Below are 20,219 nucleotides of genomic sequence, written 5' to 3'. Positions count from 1 at the left end.
GATTTTTTATTGGACGTCGCTTTTTCAAACAGCTGAAACCCCTCACATATCGTGCAGCGTATTGTATCCCGTCTCAACCAAGCTGCGTGGTCCTCGGGCATCAGAGCAGACATGCCAGTAAAACAGGCCACCCAGTTTTGACGAGGTCACGAATTCCGCCTTCTGTTTAACTGTTTCTGGGGTATCGTATGTGACAAAACCGCCATCAGCTCCAGTACAGAATGATGCACCGATGTTCTGGTCATAGTACTCCTGTGTACCCGGTCGGGGCAGATCGCGATAATCAAAAACACCGTCCTCACCACCGTGTCCAGTATACCGCTGACCAGGGCCGTTGCTACCCAGGAAGGATCGTCCGTAGACTGGGACACCCAAAATGATCTTTCTAGGGGACACTCCTTGCCCTACAACGTATGAAACCGCCGAATCACCAGATACACCTGAGCCATAAAGCTTTGCCTGATGGCCAGTCTCGGGTTCCCATGGTCCAGCGAAATCGTAGGTCATGAGGTTAATCATGTCAAGATACTTTTGTGCCGCAGCAAGGTCGATGTTGCGCAATGCCCACTGACCAGCAGGCAAGGCAGTAGTGAGGACGTATCGCGGAGCGGGTAGCACTTCCCGAAGGCGTGCGAGGAGACGAACGTAATCCTTCCCTTGCTTGGAATCAGAGGGATGTTCCCAGTCAACTACATGCAGATGGAGATACAGTAAGTTATTTGCTTCCAGGTCGTATCATGGAAATTCAACAAGAAAACACGGGCTTACTGTCAATTCCATCAATTCCGAATTGATCCACCAGTTCCCGCGCGGTGCGAACGAAAGTGTCCACTCGAGAGCGGCTGTTGGCCACAGCGGCGAAGTTCTCGCTGCCTTTTCCGCCGCCACCAACAGAAAGAATGACCCTCATCTTAGAGTATTGTTGCTTCAATTGAACAAAGGCTCGAAGACAACCTTCTGCACCGTCAACAGGCATTTGGGTATCAGCCCACTCATCACTCAGCTATGACGCAGCGTCAGTAAATATTTCTATATTGTAAGACGTGTAACTTTTCCTTCAAACATACATAGACAGTACCGTCATCTTTCACCCTGTGATAAACCGATTTGAGATTAGCGCATCAGCCATCTACAAAAACTCGGGCCTTTGAACGGCGGTGATTGGCTGTGTTTACCAGGCAAATGCGTAAAACACGTGAGAGATAAATCCCAAGCGTAAAGATGAGGGAGGCTCCTTTCGATAGATTCTCCAATTTGGATAGTAGGCAGCATTTGTGTACAAAGGCACTTCGTAAGAGGCGTGGGACTCAGCAGCGGGGTCACGATCTGCGCCCCGTCGGCGGAAGAGCCTGGAGGCTGAGAACATTGTCAAGACGTCACGTTCAAGAGTGTTAAAGCTCGCGCATTGAAGGAGGGAAAAGAATGAAGCTGAAGGGAGGTCCAAAAAGGGTGTTCAACAAAAAAGAAAGAAGAGAAAGAATGAATTGAAAGATGAAAAGTGCCCAAAGCAATGCTGGAGTGTTTCCTTTTTTGGAATCCGTCACGTGGAACCTCGCCTCTTACCTTGCACTTGCACCAATTTGGTAGTGTGTATGATCAGATTTGCAGAAGATCTCAGGTCACGTCACTAAGCTCCTTGGGGGTGGACGGGTCATACGAATGCGGGGAACGCGGGCGAAACGTATGCACACCAGATTTTTCATGGTACAGAAGTACGATGTACGTTGCGCGCAATGGCTGATGGTTGCATGGCTAGATGCGGGGGTTGCTCGGTTGCCTGCCTGCGCACACGAACTGTTCTAGATCGAATGAATGGATCTTCTCGGTGTATCTCCGTATGACCTATGGCCCGATCGAGCCGCCGAAAATCCTGTCAGGGAGATTTTCCAGCTAAGGTACGAGTGTGGATCGTCCTGCATGAGCGATGCACCCCATGTTTGGAAGAAAGTCATGCGAAACGCAGAACGGAGATCACCGTAAACCATTAGTGTCGATCGCGAATTGCGACAAAACCCTCGCATGAAGCTCGTGTTGCCCCTGATGAGTGATATATTCTCCAAGTTAAAAGGTCTAACAAGGAGAGGGGCTATGCTGGTTTGACATTTTGCCGATCTTGTTACTTTTTCGGTTGGATGACCGGATCGCTTACAGGGGTATGTGATTCGCTGGAGGAGCTTATATGCTGAGGCTGGAGAACTATAGGGCAGTGGTTCAGGTGACCCCAGCTTGCTGCTTTGTCGAACTGATCGAGTACATGAATTCCGCTATATCCAGCGGATATACCATTTGGCCACATCGAGGAACGCCTCCTTAGATCACCTTGAAGCATGGATAGGACGAATACGAAAAAAACAAAAAAAAAAAACAAACGAGTAGTTTCATTGGCCTACTGCGCCTATTGCAAATTACCTACATTCCCACGATAACCAATTACACAAATCTTTAAATTGTGAGGTCTACTAAATCCCATCCATCTACCCAGATAAACTGCTTGAGATCCCTTAGGGATCTCAGTCATTACTTCGGCTACTTTTCCGACACACGGGGTATAATTGCGGACTGTGTCGCGAATCTAGAGGTTGATGAGCGCAGATATTCTTGTCTTAATATTTTCTTGGATCCTTGTTAATTCAGGTGCTGCATCTTGATGAAGGTATTGCCTGCGATGACAAGTAAGGAAGAAAAAGAAAAGGTCAGTAGACCTGCAGATCGGAAATGGATGGTCAACAATCTCCAAAATACAACAGATGTGACAGACAATCATGAAATAAGTAGATCTTATCGAATGCCTACTATCGATTTGTATGTATTCTCGGTCTCATCACATAACACTAGAGCTTAACAGCCTTGTTCAGTTTGACCCATTTCTTCTCTCCCTCAGACCCAGGCTGCGGCGGCACCAGACCATTGATCTTCCACAAGTCTCTCGACACTTCCGTTACCCAATACTCCCATTCCATTTTCTTCGGCTCAAATACTGGATTGAGGATCCCATCAACATCAGCCAAGAATTGCCGCTTGGTTTCGTCGTTCTTAAAAGCACGGGCAACGTGAGAAATTGTCACGGCTGCAAAACTAGGGTGAGGTTCGCCACCAACGAATGCAGTACCGGGAGTTTCCTCGGTAAAGTGGACTTGGACATAGAATGCAGGTAGGCCGTAGGAGACGTACAACCTGGTGATTGACTTGGCCAGTTGTTCTTTCTCAAGGGTCGTAATTGTGTTTGGACTATGTTTGATGTTCCAGGCAGGCATTTTGAACAATTTTTTACTTTGATGATAATATTATGGGAAGTAATTTCAATGTCAATCTCAAATAAACTGTTGATCGATTGTATATATTTTGGATTCTGTTCATTCTTATATTACGTTGATGATAATACAACCCCGAACACACCTCGGAGGTTAGTGATATCAAATATTATGGTACCATCGCTCTGTGCATCACCTGTATCTATGACCGTGTTAAATAGTCTTTAATTTCTCGGGGAGATAGTGTAATTGAAAATCCTTAAATAGAACAGTGGGCCGCTTGTGCAGTATAAGAATCTTGATCATTTCATCAGCCGAGGCTTCAATTTTGATTACCATATCGTGCAACGTTTCAACCCTAGAAGTCTCCCAATAGTGACACTGACTGCCATCTGTGTTGTACACATATGGTAGATCACTCGGGGGAACAATAAAATCATGACATGTGGTTGTCTCGGGGAATTCGGGCTAGCTTGAACCCCGGCCATGACGTCGGTTGATTCTATCATTTATAGCTTTGTACATATGTAGGTGGGAACTTAAGGCAATCAAATTTCCTGGCAGATTACAAATTCATGTAAATGGTATAAAAGACAGCGAGACGCAGTATTAACATCTCCCTGCCAGCTCTGAAACAACCAACAATATGTCCAACGAACTGATCTTTATCACCGGAGCCACAGGTTTCATTGGGAGCGCCACTGCAGTGGAAGCTCTCAAAGCCGGGTATCGATTGCGAGTCTGTCTTCGGAAGCCATCCGAGCAGTTGAAAACCCTGCTGTCAGAGTATAGCGACCGACTGGAATTTGTTATCGTTCCAGACCTCACTGATGAGACGGCATTCGATGACAAGTTGAATGGCGTGGACTATGTCCTTCATCTTGCATCCCCTCTTCCCCGTGGAACCGACAAGGAAGCATACTTTCCTCCGGCTGTGAAAGGAACCACTGCCTTGCTAAAAGCAGCCGCAAAGGTACCGACCATCAAGAAAGTCGTGATTACTTCGTCTATTGCGAGTATGATTCCTTTGTCTGGAGTTCCTGCTGGTGGTGTGATAAAAGGTAATTTATGTCCCGCTTTCCGATCCCCACGAGTTGCACTGACACACCACCTAGAGGACAACGATTGGGACTTTTCGGTTGATGAGAATGGCGAATTCGAGGACCCTCAAAACCCCGCTGTGACCCCAATGCGACTGTATTTGGCCTCTAAACTTCTTGCAGACAAGGCAACTTGGGATTTTCGAGCAACAGCGAAGCCACACTATGCATTAGTGACACTGCATCCTGCCTATGTATATGGGCACAACCTTCTTCAGACTTCCGCTGAAGGAATCAAGTGGGGGTCTAACAGTGGTTTGTGGAATCTCATCATGAAGGGCGATGGCACTAGAGACACTGTGGCAGTGCATCTTCAGGATGTGGCCGAAGCGCACATCAAAGCGTTAGATCCCAAGATCGTGGATGGCTCGAAGTATCTACTAGCGAGGCCGACGACAACAGGCCCAGAGATTGCACGAATCGTGCGAAGACTCTACCCAAACTGTGGAGCATTGGTCACGGAGGATATTCAGTGTCTCTCATCACCAGTTGATACAACTAAGGCGGAGAGAGAGCTTGGGATTCAATGGCGCTCATTCGAGGCGATGGTGCGGGACCTGATGGACCAGCAGCTCGGATTCATGTAAACCTATGTCTGCCAAATTATATGTCTATAGATCGATAAGAATGTTTTGAGATGTCAGCTGTGGCCTCAGCGTCAAATAGACAATGATTGGAGTTCCATTGTCCTGAAAGCATCTAGTTTTCTACTTCACTCGTTCCCATCTCCCTTGCCTCCATTTGACATGTGACCGTATATTTCCCAAGAGAAGAATAGCACGGGACTTGAGGCTATTAATGTAGGAAGAAAATCTTAATTCCGATGTAAGTTGTGAAGATTCATGTCCATGGGTTAATTCTCGATTCTCGAATGTCCAATGCAAACGAGCCAAACATTTATTTGCCACCTGATTTCTAAGGCGACAAATGGAGAACAACCTGGACAGCTCGCCAATCTTCGACAACTAAGACTCCTTCTCAAATCTACTTCTCTATGTCAATTTGAGCTGAGATCTGAGAATTTGAGATCGCTACTCCTATTGCAAACTCTGCACTTCTATTCACAAAGTGGTGTGCCTAGTCAGCCAAACGCACCCATCTGACTCGACGAGACCACCGATCATCTCTTTACCCTTAGCACTTCTCCCGAGCTTCATCGAATTATGGCTGCCGACACTCAAACTGTAGCTGCGCATATCTTATCCGCCGAACCAACACGCGATCCCAGCTATAATGAATTTTCTTTCACACCCTTTCTGCGCAAGAGCTTCGGCTTCGGACTCGCCAGCGATGTACCTGTCTGCAAAGCATATAGTGAAGGGCACTGTCCATTAGGACCTGCCTGTCCAGATCGTCATCCCACTCCGTCCCGAGTGACGACCTCCACTACCACAGCATCCGGAATGGCGCCCTCTACAACACACGGATCGCTAGTTTGCAAACATTTCCTCAAGGGACTATGCAAGAAAGGATTAAAATGCGAATACCTCCACGAATACAACCTTCGACGAATGCCAGAATGCCAGTCATTTTCGCGATCCGGATACTGCACCAATGGTGACGATTGCCTTTACCAGCATGTCCGTGAGGAGGCACGTCTGCCACCTTGCGAGCACTACGACCGCGGATATTGCGAATTAGGACCACTATGTGCAAAGAGACACGTACGCCGGCGTCTATGTGTCTTCTATCTGGCAGGATTCTGCCCTGATGGCAAGGCCTGTGCAGATGCTCACCCTCGCTGGGCGGAAAACCTACCACGGCCTACAATGCGCACAGAGAAGACGGAGGAAGAACTCGAGCACGAACGAGTTCTCATCCGCGAAGAACAAGAACGGGAGAAAGAACGGGAACGAGAATGGCGAAATGAACGTGGCCGCGGTGGTGGATTTGGGCGTGGCCGCTTCCGCGGACGTGGAAGGGGGTAGATGGATTCTTATCGCAAGGGTTTTTTTTCGGCGACATTGCATGGCATGGTGTGAGGTGTAGCTTTAGCAAGGGGTTCACGGGCTCCTTGGTTTCTTTTCGTTTTATGGTTCTTGCGCTAATCCCGCGATACCCCCATTGAATTTGACGCAAAAATCTTCTCCAATATTTACTTTTCACTTGAGCTCAATGGCACACTTGGTGCTACAAGGGAGACATACCTGTTTCACCCTTATTGTACAACATATCATGTAGCCGTCTTACTCGCTTCGCCTAGCAATAATACTAGACTTATAATGTTGTGAAACTAGTGTCTTTTCCGAATTAGTATTCAGCCACCGGAGCTAAGTAGGCCGATGTCAGCTTATCTTCTACGGACGCATTCGAAGCCTCCCAAACTATCAGTGATGCCATGACATCATGATGGGCACGCAAACAGATGATGTATATCCTTCTAATGCCGCCATTGAAAGGAAGATGCGGTATCTGGACGATTATTATTCTTTTACTAATGGTTTCGTAACTCGTTGGCCCTGAAGACCCTTAGCGCTTAAATTTTCATTTGTCAGTTCTCAGTAAGAATCACTAAGGCCAGAGCTATATCCGAGTGGAGCCTGATCGACCAATCATCTTGCAAATATGCTCTGTCATCGATGACTGATAGCCACTATGAAGCTCTATTACGGTCGCTAATCATAGAGGTACTTGAGACACGTATTAATTAATATGGGGAGGGAGGTACTGAGGACATTCCTCCCGGCGGGGTGTCATGGATCTCTTATAATTAGCTCCCCTCCCCGCCATTCTTTCTCATTTTCCCATCATTCCCTCCAGAATCCTTCCAAACAGTCACCATGGCTCCCAAGATTGCAATTGTCTACGTATGTACTCCAATGGCATTGTACTTCTCTTTTTATCTCACTAACCGTCCAACCAGTACTCCATGTACGGCCACATCAAGGCCTTGGCCGAGGCCGAGAAGAAGGGCATTGAGTCCGCTGGTGGTCAAGCCGACATCTTCCAGTCAGTCACACCATTCTTCTTCTTCCTCCTCACGTCATTGTATTAACATTTTGTGTCTCTAGGATTGCCGAGACCCTCAACGCGGAAGTCTTGGCCAAGATGGGCGCTCCTTCCAAGGCCGACTACCCCATTGCCGAGCCCGCTGACCTCCTGGCCTACGACGCCGTTCTCTTCGGTATCCCTACCCGTTACGGTAACTTCCCTGCTCAGTGGAAGACCTTCTGGGACAAGACTGGTGGCATTTGGTCCACCGGTGGTTTCTGGGGCAAGTACGCCGGTCTTTTTGTATCGACCGGTACCCAGGGTGGTGGTCAGGAGTCTACTGCTCTTGCCTCCATGAGCACTCTCACTCACCACGGTTTCATCTACGTTCCCCTTGGTTACAAGACCGTCTTCGCCCAGCTGGCCAACTTGGACGAGGTTCACGGTGGTAGCGCCTGGGGTGCTGGTACCTTCGCTGTAAGTTAACACGACGCGCCCTTGATGCGTTTCTTGCTGACCGTCCCATCTCCAGGGTGCCGATGGTTCCCGTCAGCCTTCTGCCCTTGAGCTCGAGGTTGCCACTGCCCAGGGTAAGGCTTTCTACGAGACTGTCTCCAGGGTCCAGTGACTGCATGGTAGTACCGAGTCGAAGCCGGAGAGCTCGACCCCTGCTGCCGGGGAGGCTGCTCAGAAGACTGAGCAGCCTGCCAAAAAGCAGCAGCAGGGTACTCAGCAGCCAGCCAAGGAGAAGAGCAATGAGGGGCCATGTGGCTTGCCCAAGAAATGTACCATTCTTTGATTGGTTTCATGTCTCCTTGCTCTTTCTAGTCTCTGGCTGTTCTCCTGGGCGTTCTCTTAGGCGTTTCGGATTATTATGATGATACGGAGATACCATTTTCATTTTCCAATCAACAATCATCTTTGCTTAATGCAAGAAATTTGTGGAAGATTTCTCAATTGCTTTCGTAAGACCCCTAGTAACATGTAGATCTCCATGTCCAATAGGTCCTTTACATTCTTTGATTATGCTTCTGGGCACATTCTGAGACCTATCTCTTCCCAGAGATAATTTCCGCTTCTAAGGGCTTGTGATATCTCTTTGCTGATATTTGCAGTGTTTTCTCATATCTTCGGTTTGGGTTAATTCGTGAAAATGACTTTTCTATATATCACCTGAAATGTGCACCGGATAATAGCTAGAATTTACGAGCTTTTTCTCTCCTTTTTACTGTCCGGATGCCTAAATAGACATATGCGTCGCAAATCTTGCTATATAATCGTGCCAAGTGCCCAACACACCGAAATACACCAGTGCGTTGGGCGCTTGGCACGATTATTATACATATTCACGTTCTTCATTAGGCCAGACCTGCGACGATCTCTTTCTTCCTGAGTGGGGTCCCCCTATCTAGTTTGTTTTGATCGATCAAGGGATATGTTGTCAGGGCTTTTACGGGCTTTTGGCCGGGCGTAAGTATGGGGAAACCCATTAACCTTCCTGACAAGGAGACATCATAGGGGCACATTGGTCAGGGAACTAGAATGGACAGACTTGCGTAGTCTATGTAAGTATGGCTGCGAACCTACTTTTGTTGGTTCGCTTCTCATATAAGTTGCTACTTGTCTCCCAAAGTCCTCTCGTTCTGTGTACATAGTAAGACTAGAAGAATTCAACTATCTATATGATATTCCAGAGAACACCATATCGTCCCTTGTCTGAGGCTATTCATAGATATATTTTACGAGGATCTCTACCATCTTTACTAGCAAGTACAACTTTCTAGAATATAGGAAATTCAGTCTTAACCTACTTAGTAAATAGTACAATGGATTTGGACTTTTTGTTGATCTTGCTGATTGCTTCTGACTCAAACAGAATCGGATACAACATGATATACAAGTTGGGTATACATACTCCGCAGAGACATCGGGACTTCGCTTGGTATGACAGCAGACTCTCTGCGCAGACGCGAGGAACTGGCTCAAGGGCTCGTACAGTCACTGGCATTTTCAAGCCTATCTATTGGTCGTGAATTTTGTCGCTTCGGGAGGATCATCAAGCAACCCACATTGTGTGTTCATTGTTATTTTCTGGAGTTGCTCAAGTCTGGCAAGCGGTTTGCGTTTCTTTTTGTTCCTCTACTCAAGATCCTAGGCAATATCCTCGCGTTCTCTAATGTCGTCATATAGCTTCGGACCTCGGTGTGCTTTTCTATAGTCACTTTGTGTGCATATGCAAGCTCACGAGGCCGGCAAGTATCGATATCGAGTAGACAGCGACCTCACATATTTTTAGTCACCAAGTGAGTGTGGGTACGTGGTAACTTGGAAGAGGTAGAAGACCTAGGAGTCAATGAACAAGTGAACTCAACTCTCTAGTCGAATATATAAAAAAAAGCAGAGCAAAAGGTAGCCCAGTACTACGACTAACTGGCCAATTACGTCTCCCGATACTTGCTCACCTAAATTCTCACTTATCTAAGAAATGGCTTTGCGGGTAATTTCAGCCTATTGCTGCGAACCTGCAGACTCGAGCGCTTGTAGTTGGATATATATTATGTCGTACACGCATCTGAGGCTTTGTATCAATGGTAATGACTTTACCACTTTACCGATGCTCCGCCGAAAACTCCGCAATCGACCACAGGGTGTTTTGTCAGCCAGGTACCATACCGCCCGCCAGCTGTGACGTGACCAGGGAAGCTTCGGGTCAAGCTTCTCATTCTCACTTCTGTCTTCTTCTTCCACTGGTCCTTTGAGAGTAGAGCTACTAAGTCTCAATCTTTCTCTTCAGCATCGCTTTGGAATCTCCTCAGGGCCAACATGGCCTCCATTCTTTTACGATTCGAGAGTCGAAACGGCCAATTCCGACTGACGGTCAGCCCGCAGGAACTCTTCCCTTCACTTCAGAAAAAGGTACTTGTTGGCCCTTGGCCAGAAGAGAACGACAGAAAGATGAGCCAATAGCTAACCCGCAACTCACCATTAGATTTTAGAACACCTTCCCTCAAATGTCGAACCTTCGTCCATCACCCTCTCAAATAAACCGATCGGCACAGGTGGTGAGGAGAGACCGCTAGAAGGCCTACAAGGGGTTTCGATCCAAAAGGTTGGCCTGAAGTAAGTGGCGAACATTGTGCTGGCCTCTACGGAATAAGTTACTCACGCAACGCTCATTTGAAGGCATGGCGATAAGCTCTTTATTGGGTATCATGAACAGGCACAACAGAATGGAACTTCGAATGGCGATGTATCTACCACTTCAGAACACCGACTCAATGGAACACCAATCTCCAAACAACAGACAGTCCCGATCCGTGCGCTGCCAGGTGTTGCCGCTCCGATGAAGAACCCGTGGGACTTAGTGCAGCAATCACCGCTGGACGATTTACTGGACAAGAAAGACGGGAAAATCAAGCGTGGCATGGACTACAAGATGTGCAGGCACGGCCCTCGAGGCATGTGCGATTACTGCATGCCACTTGAGCCTTACGATGCGAGCAATATGGCAGAGAAGAAGATTAAGCATCTCTCTTTCCACTCATACCTACGCAAAATCAATGCCGCGACCAACAAGCCCGAAATGGGAACCTCTTTTATGCCTCCGCTCAACGAGCCATATTACCGAGTGCGAAATGACTGCCCATCGGGGCACGCACCTTGGCCGGAGGGCATTTGCACCAAATGTCAGCCAAGTGCAATCAGTCTACAACCCCAGGAATTTCGTATGGTAGACCATGTGGAGTTCTCGTCACCTGATTTAATCAATTCCCTCCTCGACTTCTGGCGAAAGTCTGGTTCTCAACGACTGGGTTTCTTGTATGGAAGATATGAGGAATACACTGAAGTACCACTAGGTATCAAGGCCGTTGTGGAAGCAATCTACGAGCCTCCGCAAACGGGTGAAGTTGATGGCGTTACACTCCATGACTGGCATAACGAAAAGGAAGTGGACGAGGTAGCCCATCTGTGCGGATTGCAGAAGGTTGGTGTCATTTTTACTGACTTGATTGATGGCGGCCGTGGAGATGGTTCAGTGGTTTGCAAGCGGCACATCGACTCTTACTTCTTGTCTTCACTCGAAATTGTCTTCGCTGCACGACTCCAAGCACAAAACCCCAAGTCAACAAAATGGAGCCGGACAGGACAGTTCGGTTCAGATTTCGTAACGTGTGTGCTCAGCGGAGATGAGACAGGTGCCATTTCTGTTAGCTCTTATCAAGCATCTGTCTCTGCAGTTGAGATGGTTCGAGGAGATATCATCGAACCCTCAGCGGACCCGAGCGTGATGCTGGTACAATCGGAGTATGACGAAGATGCCGGGAGCAGGACACGATACATTCCCGAAGTCTTCTATCGACGAATTAATGAGTACGGTGCAAGTGTACAGGAGAGCGCCGAGCCGAGTTTCCCCGTCGATTTCCTACTAGTCACTCTCACCCACGGATTCCCAACAGAATCGTCCCCATTATTCACCAACAGTCGATTCCCTATCGAAAACCGTGAAGTTATCGGCGAGAGCCAAGAGCTTCGACACGTTGCCCAGAAACTCATGTCCCATGGTGACCCCGATAAAGCTATCCAAGGCGTTTCTGATTTCCACATTCTGTGCTTCTTGCATGGACTCGGCACATTTAGCAAGGTCAGTGTTCTAATGTGCATATTTTATCATACGTAACGCTAAATCAGATCACCGAACAGGATGAGGAATCACTCCTCTGCCGCGTCGCCAGAACGAAGTCCCCCGCCGAGGGCATGCAGCTTGTGAATACCCCAGGATGGGCCACATTGATGACAATTCTTCAAGAGAGTGGTGAGCGCCCCCCTAAGCGCCCCTGGCCCACACCGGCCGAGCCTTCTCGCCCGGATTCCCAAACCCGGAAACGCCGCAACCCCCCATCCTCCACCCTACCCCGGTCCATATCTCCCAGTCCCGAGAGTGACCAGCTTGCTAAGAGGTTTAAGGGAGCTAGTTTAGAGTGACGGGTTTCGTCTTTGCGCCGTTCGTTCGTGTTTCATCGGACTCCCCCAGACCCTCCGGTTCAGTTCCCCCACCGCGTTGCCCCAGAAGTTACGAGGGAGGCACTAGTGACTGTTCATCGCCCTTTTGTCCGAGACATCGTCCATTCCCGGATCCGAAATGAAGAGAGATTTTATGGTGCGGGAATGGAAGTTAGAACGCCGTTGGGTTCGGAGACTAGTTATAGCAGACTAAAGCTCTGCCCGATATCCTGCATTTTCGACGAATATACTCGAAATCCAGCCTACGTCTTACGCGCCTTACAGCCCTGAGGTCTGCTGTAGATAGACAATTCATTGATGCTCGCATCTCGGAGGCTTAATCTGCTTTTTTGGATCACGTAGATATGAGGTAGGAAAGATTAGTTGCCTAGGTAGATGCTATGAACTAATAAGCCTACATAGAAGTAAATTTTATGTGTAGTGATGTGACGTTAGGCGAAAAAGCATCATCTTCCCTCATTAGCTTCACAGGTATTCATTTCATTTTGCACAATTACGACAAATTCCCTGCCTCCAATATTGCACTGCCCATAAACGCCCGAATGAAAATGCCAAATTCCCAAATATTAACAAAACAAACCGGCGGTGATCAACCTGATTGCTCATGCATCTGACTTTCTTGGACAAGCTCCTTCAAGCGTCTTTCTAATAACTCCCGTCCCTGTCCGGTGGTCCATACTTCATGGGGGGCATCGTCAGCAATGTCCCAAGACAAAAGGTTATCTGTGATGTGAGAAAGATCCTCCTGTCGCTTTTCCCACTGAGAATTCTTTCTCACTTCTTGTCCAGAGCTCACAACAACCACCGGAGTATGACCCATCTGGACATGGCGAGCAGACTTTATCTCCGCGGCTGTGATGGTGACAGCAACAAGGTTTTCCTGCAGCTTCGCTTTGATATATTTTCCAGACTGGTAAGCCGCGCGACCAATCACGCGGTCCTCGCGAGAACGACCTCGTAGAATAGCGCCGGCAAGTCTGTCCAATCCCAGCGGAGAGATGATACCACGAAGCCAGAGCAAAAACCCACGACCGGGTCGTCCAATATCTCCCAAGTATGCCTCGTGGAGGGGATCAATCATAAAGATGCCTCGAATTTCGAAGAGATTGCGACTGGCAAATAGCCTCGAATAAAGACTCCCAACTCCAGCAGAAACAACTATCCATGGACCAGTCTCGCCTGCAAGAGCTAAGGCCTCTCCTAGCGCATCCGCCGACATGCCTGCGGAATGGGGCGATGGTGCGTTGTCTGACCATCCGAATCCTGGTCGATCCCAGTAACAGTATCTGTCGATACTGCCACGGCCATATACATCGTCGATAAAAGGTTGCAGTGAATGTTCAACCGGTCCGTTTCCACCCTCCAGAAGAATGGTTGGTGTTTTATCATCTGCTGTTTTGTTCCCGACACAAGCGAGATGGACTTGATAGGTATTCCCATGCACTGAGTACCGCTTACCTGGAGCTTCGAGCCCGGCGTCGAAAGCACGCAATATCAGAGTCGCTGTGAACAAGATGGTAGCGATACCCATGATAGCTAGCAAAATACTTTCCGCGAGAACAGCAACCCACTCGCGTAGAGAGCGTCGAGTCTCTTCTCGACCAGTGAGACGCTCTTCTTCCTCCCGCTTACCCCAGGCAACCGTTTGGTTCTGGATGGCATGGTGGATTGAGATCAAAGCTATCCAGACGACAGAAGCGATCCCCACCCAGCCTTCTTCAAGACGAATCCGCGGCGCAGCGAGGATGATAATCATGTCCAATACAAGCAGAACGGCAAGTGTAATTGCCCATATGGTCATGGGCTTGGATGGTACTGCGAAGAATAACAGTCCAACGACGAGGTATCCTGTCGCCAGGGTCGTGTATGAAAAGGCAAAGAAGCCCGACCCCCGAGGGTGGATCATCGGTGGATTGACAAATATGGAGACCAGCAGGAAAGTCCACCATATGAAGCTAATTGCTAAGGCAGTGACTGACAAGCCACGCAGCGCGCGCACGCTCCATAGATTGTAGGGTGATACCTTGCTCTTGGGTTAGCTACGACTTGTCTTTTTGCTTTTTGATGTGTTCTGTTTATTGGACTCACGGCAGGATCATCTGGGGTGAGGAACCCTTGATTATCCTCTGTAGGAAGCAGTCTTGAGCGCTCGGTAGGTTCGTGCTGATCTTGGGTGTGGGGTGGCCCCGTGGGCCTAGGGTCAGTTTTGCGACCCCGGAGTGACATGCTGAAGATTAATGTCGATCTTTTGATTTAATAGGTTTCATATAAATTAAAAGAGAGGAGTCTACGTTGTTTTATGTTTGAGGAGATAGAACGCCCCCGGGCTTGGTATGACATCATGCATTTTTTTGCTGCAGATCTATAGCTTGGATATTCAAGTCGCACCGTCATTTCCTGCTTTTCCAGCTTTTGTATCTTTTTGCCAGAAGATACATAATACACACGTTCTCTAAAAAGAAATAGAAGAAAATAGACTAAAGTGAGATACGGCAGTAGTGGTAGAAAGGATATAAATTCCTCTGACTGATATATGATTGCCTCGAGTATTCAACCATATCTAACATTGCCGGAGACATCTCCAAACCAGTCATCCGCAGCCAAGGACTCATCAGGAGAAGCATAGTTTATGATTGTACTTTTTGATGTTGTGTAGGCATTGTAAGCCTCGACTCCGTTTTCGCTTCCAACTCCACTCGCGGACTTTGAACCTCCCCACGGACTGCTAGGGTCATTTCGGTGATGGGTATTCACCCAAGTTATTCCTGCCTCAATCTGCTCGCACACTCGGAAAGCCTGAGGAAGATCGAGTGTCCATACACCGGCTCCCAATCCAAACTCGGTGTCATTTGCCAATGCGATTGCTTGGTCTTCGGTGTCGAAACCAGCAACGACAATAACAGGGCCGAACGCCTCCTCGCGCCAAATAGATGTCTTCATGATACTGTTGTCTTCTTTGCTAGATGCAAGTAGGGTTGGTTCGTAGAAATATCCCTTCTCAAGGTTGAATTCGTCAAGTGGGCTTCGAGAGACCATCCGCTTTGCACCGATAAGAGAAACCGCATTTCCTCCCTCTAGAGCACTATTGACAAGGCGTTCCACATTCAGCAACTGCTTCTTGGAGATGAGTGGTCCCATGGTTGATTCTGGGTTGCTGGGGGCCCCAATTCGGCGTGTAATGCTCTCGATCTTAGCCTTGAGCTTGTGCAATAGCTCGTCCATGATCGAATTCTGGGCTATAATCCGGGTGCTAGCCACACAGGTCTGCCCGCTTGCAATGAAGCTTCCAAAGACGATTCCGTTGACCGCTGTATCGATGTTGGCCTTCTCAAACACGATCAAGGGTGCCTTTCCACCCAACTCAGCGGTGTATTTTGCCAGATTACCACCGACGATCTTTCCAATTGCCCTGCCGGCCTCGGTACCACCAGTCACATCCACCTTCTTTACCAAGGGATGCTCAACCAGTGCTTTACCGGTGATAGCTCCATAACCAGGTAAGACGCTAAACACGCCATCTGGAATTCCTGCTTCGCGAAGAATTTTGCCCAGCATAAGAGTTGTCAATGGAGTCAGCTCGCTGGGCTTAACAATGACACTGTTTCCGGCAGCAAGTGCCGGAGCAAGCTTCTTCACCGCGATCAACAAGGGGTGGTTAAACGGGGTGATCTGAACGACCACTCCGAGAGGCACTCTGTCAACAAAATTGTGCAATTTACCCATCGTCGGTAGAACAGACCGCTCCTCGACCCTTAGCAGTGAGGCATAGTATTTGAACCATCTTGTCAAAGATGGGACCTGGGCTTTCATTTCCCGAATGACTCGCCCCGTCTGCTTTGATTCGGTTGAGATGAGTTGCGGGAGGGCCTCGGAGAGAAGTGCTGCGCATTTTTCTAGCACATCGGCGCGGTGATGACGACTCGCACGCGACCATATGCCGGACTTGTATGCTGCGTGAGCAGCGGAGATGGCAGTTTCGACATCTTCTGGCGAGGCAGCGTGACATCTATCAATGGTTAAGCTAGGATCAACAGGCCTCTGCAAAGTAGCTTACTGCGCGAATATCTCCCCGGTTGCTGGGTCTTCAATGGGAATGCTGTATATACTTGTCAATGCTGGTTCGGGAGTGTCAACAAGGCCTTTACCCACCGGTCTGCATTCCCATCTTGCTCTTTACCGGCCAGCCACAAACGATATTCCATATTGAGAGAAAATATTCAGGTACATGAAGAGTCATCCCTGAATTCAGGGGGATCGATGTCTTTATAAATTGCGCTTATCTGGCTTATCTACTGGGGGGGGCTGCCCAGATGAGGGGTCAACGATATTCGATCCGATCTCGGGATCCTCCTGTTTCCAAAGCACTTTCACCCTCAATGGTTTCAGTTATCATATTCGCATTTCATTCACAATCGCTGGGCCGGTATGTGTCGGGTAGTGGCCCATGTGGATCCCTTCTCCAAATTTTGAAATGTTGAGATCTGCACTGTTTTCAACTTCAGACCTCCAGCCATGTCTCAGTATGGCAATGATACGCCCGTATATAAGGCTGTCAAGACACTCTCTCAGCCCGTCGGAATTAGAACAGAGCACATTGCCGACGAAGAAACTCTCCTCTACTTGAAACCTAAATATGACCACCGATCGCCGAATGAATATACCATCAAGAGATACTGGGACGATTCAACCATTTTCACGGTCACTGGCCACAAATATGGCGATACCCCAGCTCGGGAATTTCGTGACTCGTCGGGACTCCCAATGTTCCAGTCTCGTGCGGCCGTCCTCGCGTGGAAAAGACCCCTGCGGGTGCGATTACCCGGCAAGGAAGACGAAGAGCTTGTGGATTTCAGGGTCGACTTGAAAAATGTCTACAAACTTACTTTTCGCAATTCAATGGAGCCGGACTCCAAAAGTGAGCGTGACAGGATGGTGACAGTCGAAGTGCGAGACACGGGCTCTTTCGCATGGCAAGGATTCTCCGCTAGTGTTGGGGGCCAGAAAGTGGTTGATATTCGTGAGAGCATGACGATGAACAAAACCCTTCCCAAAGCTACCTCTCAAGGTGATGTGTCCTTGATGCCGCGGCAGGTGCTGGAGATTCTCGTCGCTGAGGGGTTTGACTTGTCTCTGGTGAGTGCATCTTGTGTTGTTTGGTAAACAAACACTAACTGCTCTGTTCAGGCTGCACTGATTGCCGTGTACATGGCAGACACGAGGTTCAGTACTGCGCCTCCTCCCCGGTGGTAAGGACTTTGGGATATCATATCTGAACTGGTCCAGTCCACATAATTCCTGCAATATGGGGTATACCATGTTGTGAAACATCTGCCCGTGTTTGTTGTGTTTGCCTCTTAGTTATCTCTCAAGTGACTTTGAATACAGCCCCTCTCCTAGAGCTCCTCAAAGCCCAAAGCCCAACCCACCAAGAGGCTGTGTATTAGGTCCGGTCCCTAAGCCAATCGGTGGACAATAGGCCAGGGGTGAACGCCCACTGGGCTTCGAATGAGGGCCCAACAGGGTCCAATAAACACCGAACAATACGAATATTCCGAGAAACGTGACTTTTATTTGTTAACTTATGTTAGATCCTATCTTTGGCCTTTCCTTTGGGGTAATATTCTATGATTCTAACTGATAATATATTGTTGATTGGTCGGCGCTACATATTACCCGTGACTAAACACGCGAAGAGACGCATTGTTGAGATAAAGTTTCAGTCATAGAGGTTCCCGAAAAGTAGTGGTACTCCCGCGTGAGACCTAGTTGTGTATATATCCAGTACGGAGTATCAAAATATATATTACCCTTTCTCGACCACCAGTCACATTTCATTGAAAATTAAAATGTACACACATAGTATACCTAGTGCGGTTGTGTTTTTTTTTTTATAGAAAAAAAAAAAAAACTAAGCTCGATATAATAAATAGAAGGGTCACAACACAGCGATAACAAGATACTAATTAAATCTCCAGCTATCATGGAAGTAACCGACGCCAAGAGGTTTTGAACGTACGTCTATATTTACCCTTTCCGAATCTGCACCGAGTTGTTTTAATTATCCCATTTGTCCTAAATTCCATTTGATCTGAGACCGTTTCTCAATCGAAGCGAAGCCGTAAGGTTCACACTTAATTGAGCAATATGAAGGTTCCTCCAGCTAATCCAATCGGCTTCCACACCTTAGGTGTCCTATTTGATCAATCACTGCCGTTCGTTTCAATCGAACAACGTAGATATTGAAATTCAATCCTTTAGTGTTCTGACTTTGAGAAAAAAAGGTTATGATGTAAAGTTGTGTTTATACACAGCATAAAAAAAATATGAACGACGGCTGCATGATTCGAACATGCGCCTCCGAAGAGAATTGATTTCGAGTCAATCGCCTTAGACCACTCGGCCAAACCGCCATTTGATAGCAAGATATCTCAGAGATTGCAATTATGTTGATGCATTATTTGAAGGCCAGAGTGGGTCAACCGGTCTTTTTGAGTGATACACGAAAATGGCAGACCACACGATGCACCATCGGAAAGCCTTGTATGTATGTTGACTTCTGAATGGCACGCTCGTATCCAAAGCTGCTCTCAGCTCAGTATGTAGTGCCCCTGGATATTAGCCCCATATTCATGTTTGTTCTTTTGACCAGTTGGTATCAGCGAATACTCTCTTCTAATTGTGTTAGTACAATAAAACTGAGGAAGATGCAGTTTTAAATTGCCACGATATATTTTATGACACTTCAGCCAGCGTTGTTGCTTAGCGCGTAGCTGTCGATGTATATATATATGACGCTTAGAACACAGACCAGGATGTATCTATATTCCACCGTTCCAACAGCATCGGCTCGTTTGACGTCCCAACAAATCCATGGCTTTAAAATCAAGGAGGTCTTCTTAAGCTATGCGCAAATGCTTATCTAGAAAAAAACTAAATCTTTCATAGGTACACATTTTGACCGAAATAATCTCTTCCCACTATCGTCAGCTGTCCATCTGATCATGTCATAACTACTCCGATGTTGATTGATGCCTATGTGTTAGCACTAACTCCCCAGTAGAAGCAGAAGTACCTGATGCATAAAATCTCGATGATTTTTGAGTGCTTTCCTTGGATAGCGAGCATCGCTACCCGAATTGACGCCTGGGGTAGCGGATAAAGATAAAACGGATAGCAAAAAAATAGGAGCGACGGCTGCATGATTCGAACATGCGCCTCCGAAGAGAATTGATTTCTAGTCAATCGCCTTAGACCACTCGGCCAAACCGCCATTCGATATTAAAACGAGCCGTAAAAAGCCTCATGTTCCAAACCAAAATGTATTCCCCATCTATCTTGGGGTCGGTTGAAAAGCTACCCGTGGAGGAAGGATTGTCTATAGGGATCAACAAAATAAACGTAGAAATATATTTCGACTTGGATGTTTTATCCTAATTTCCTATCCTATCCACCACCTCCTTCATGGCCAAGAACGTTATAACTTTAAAGCATGTACCACGATCAATACATATTCAAGGAAATAGAGAAAGTGGCTGGTCTTGAGACACTGGGAAGCTTTTCTTTGTCGTCTGCTTTCTGTTTCAATTTTTTTTCTTTTTCTTTTCTTTTCTTTTCCTTTTCGCTCAAGCCAAACGCCAGACAACTATGTGTTGAAAGAAGCAAGGGAGGAAAGCGACCAATTGGTCTATTGATAGTGATATGTAGTCAGAGTTGTATATATGCATAGGCTTTGTTTGATAAACAAGGACTTTCCTAGCAGTGCTATTTTGAGTAGATACTGCCTAGGAAGTACTTCTTTTAATTTGTTGAATCCGAGTTACATGTCGGGCCTTCTCCACCTCATAAGATGCAACACGTCATCCCAACCATACCATATGGAAAAAGCTAGAGTCGAAGCAAGTAACATCGACAATAA

At 47.5% G+C, this 20,219-nt stretch overlaps 9 protein-coding genes across 9 annotated transcripts; 5 read left to right on the top strand and 4 right to left on the bottom strand.

The window, feature by feature from the left end:
- Positions 1 to 42: 42 nt before the first annotated feature.
- N7500_003719 (glycoside hydrolase family 18 protein) lies at positions 43 to 1,366 on the bottom strand (the record flags this gene model as incomplete). The annotated part of the gene is made up of 4 exons (XM_056674865.1): positions 43 to 689; positions 769 to 1,003; positions 1,068 to 1,092; positions 1,176 to 1,366. 4 exons carry the CDS (start codon positions 1,364 to 1,366, stop codon positions 43 to 45), a joined length of 1,098 nt encoding a protein of 365 aa, XP_056535390.1.
- Positions 1,367 to 2,831: 1,465 nt separating this feature from the next.
- On the bottom strand, positions 2,832 to 3,254 carry N7500_003718 (tautomerase family protein; the record flags this gene model as incomplete). Its single annotated transcript, XM_056674864.1, has 1 exon — positions 2,832 to 3,254. One exon carries the CDS (start codon positions 3,252 to 3,254, stop codon positions 2,832 to 2,834), a length of 423 nt encoding a protein of 140 aa, XP_056535389.1.
- A 643-nt stretch (positions 3,255 to 3,897) lies between these two features.
- Positions 3,898 to 4,938, top strand: N7500_003717 (NAD-dependent epimerase/dehydratase; the record flags this gene model as incomplete). The annotated part of the gene is made up of 2 exons (XM_056674863.1): positions 3,898 to 4,312; positions 4,367 to 4,938. 2 exons carry the CDS (start codon positions 3,898 to 3,900, stop codon positions 4,936 to 4,938), a joined length of 987 nt encoding a protein of 328 aa, XP_056535388.1.
- Positions 4,939 to 5,514: 576 nt separating this feature from the next.
- Positions 5,515 to 6,279, top strand: yth1 (cleavage polyadenylation factor RNA-binding subunit YTH1; the record flags this gene model as incomplete). The annotated part of the gene is made up of 1 exon (XM_056674862.1): positions 5,515 to 6,279. The coding sequence occupies one exon, from the start codon at positions 5,515 to 5,517 to the stop codon at positions 6,277 to 6,279; it is 765 nt and encodes a 254-aa protein (XP_056535387.1).
- An 852-nt stretch (positions 6,280 to 7,131) lies between these two features.
- Positions 7,132 to 8,081, top strand: pst2 (putative NADH-quinone oxidoreductase Pst2; the record flags this gene model as incomplete). Its single annotated transcript, XM_056674861.1, is given in 5 exon segments — positions 7,132 to 7,158; positions 7,215 to 7,339; positions 7,363 to 7,759; positions 7,815 to 7,906; positions 7,922 to 8,081. The coding sequence occupies 5 exon segments, from the start codon at positions 7,132 to 7,134 to the stop codon at positions 8,079 to 8,081; spliced, it is 801 nt and encodes a 266-aa protein (XP_056535386.1).
- A 2,024-nt stretch (positions 8,082 to 10,105) lies between these two features.
- Positions 10,106 to 12,265, top strand: npl4 (nuclear protein localization protein 4; the record flags this gene model as incomplete). Its single annotated transcript, XM_056674860.1, has 4 exons — positions 10,106 to 10,198; positions 10,272 to 10,402; positions 10,466 to 11,924; positions 11,984 to 12,265. 4 exons carry the CDS (start codon positions 10,106 to 10,108, stop codon positions 12,263 to 12,265), a joined length of 1,965 nt encoding a protein of 654 aa, XP_056535385.1.
- Positions 12,266 to 12,893: 628 nt separating this feature from the next.
- On the bottom strand, positions 12,894 to 14,530 carry N7500_003713 (DUF2417 domain-containing alpha/beta hydrolase; the record flags this gene model as incomplete). Its single annotated transcript, XM_056674859.1, has 2 exons — positions 12,894 to 14,333; positions 14,393 to 14,530. 2 exons carry the CDS (start codon positions 14,528 to 14,530, stop codon positions 12,894 to 12,896), a joined length of 1,578 nt encoding a protein of 525 aa, XP_056535384.1.
- A 324-nt stretch (positions 14,531 to 14,854) lies between these two features.
- N7500_003712 (aldehyde dehydrogenase) lies at positions 14,855 to 16,506 on the bottom strand (the record flags this gene model as incomplete). Its single annotated transcript, XM_056674858.1, has 3 exons — positions 14,855 to 16,310; positions 16,359 to 16,400; positions 16,454 to 16,506. 3 exons carry the CDS (start codon positions 16,504 to 16,506, stop codon positions 14,855 to 14,857), a joined length of 1,551 nt encoding a protein of 516 aa, XP_056535383.1.
- Positions 16,507 to 16,816: 310 nt separating this feature from the next.
- N7500_003711 (uncharacterized protein) lies at positions 16,817 to 17,554 on the top strand (the record flags this gene model as incomplete). Its single annotated transcript, XM_056674857.1, has 2 exons — positions 16,817 to 17,437; positions 17,489 to 17,554. The coding sequence occupies 2 exons, from the start codon at positions 16,817 to 16,819 to the stop codon at positions 17,552 to 17,554; spliced, it is 687 nt and encodes a 228-aa protein (XP_056535382.1).
- Positions 17,555 to 20,219: the final 2,665 nt, after the last annotated feature.

Source organism: Penicillium coprophilum, assembly GCF_028826855.1.
Source record: "Penicillium coprophilum strain IBT 35676 chromosome Unknown utg000002l_segment0_segment1, whole genome shotgun sequence".
Taxonomy (NCBI): domain Eukaryota; kingdom Fungi; phylum Ascomycota; class Eurotiomycetes; order Eurotiales; family Aspergillaceae; genus Penicillium; species Penicillium coprophilum.
Note: the sequence above shows the minus strand (reverse complement) of the source record. Positions and strands in the feature narration are given on the sequence as shown.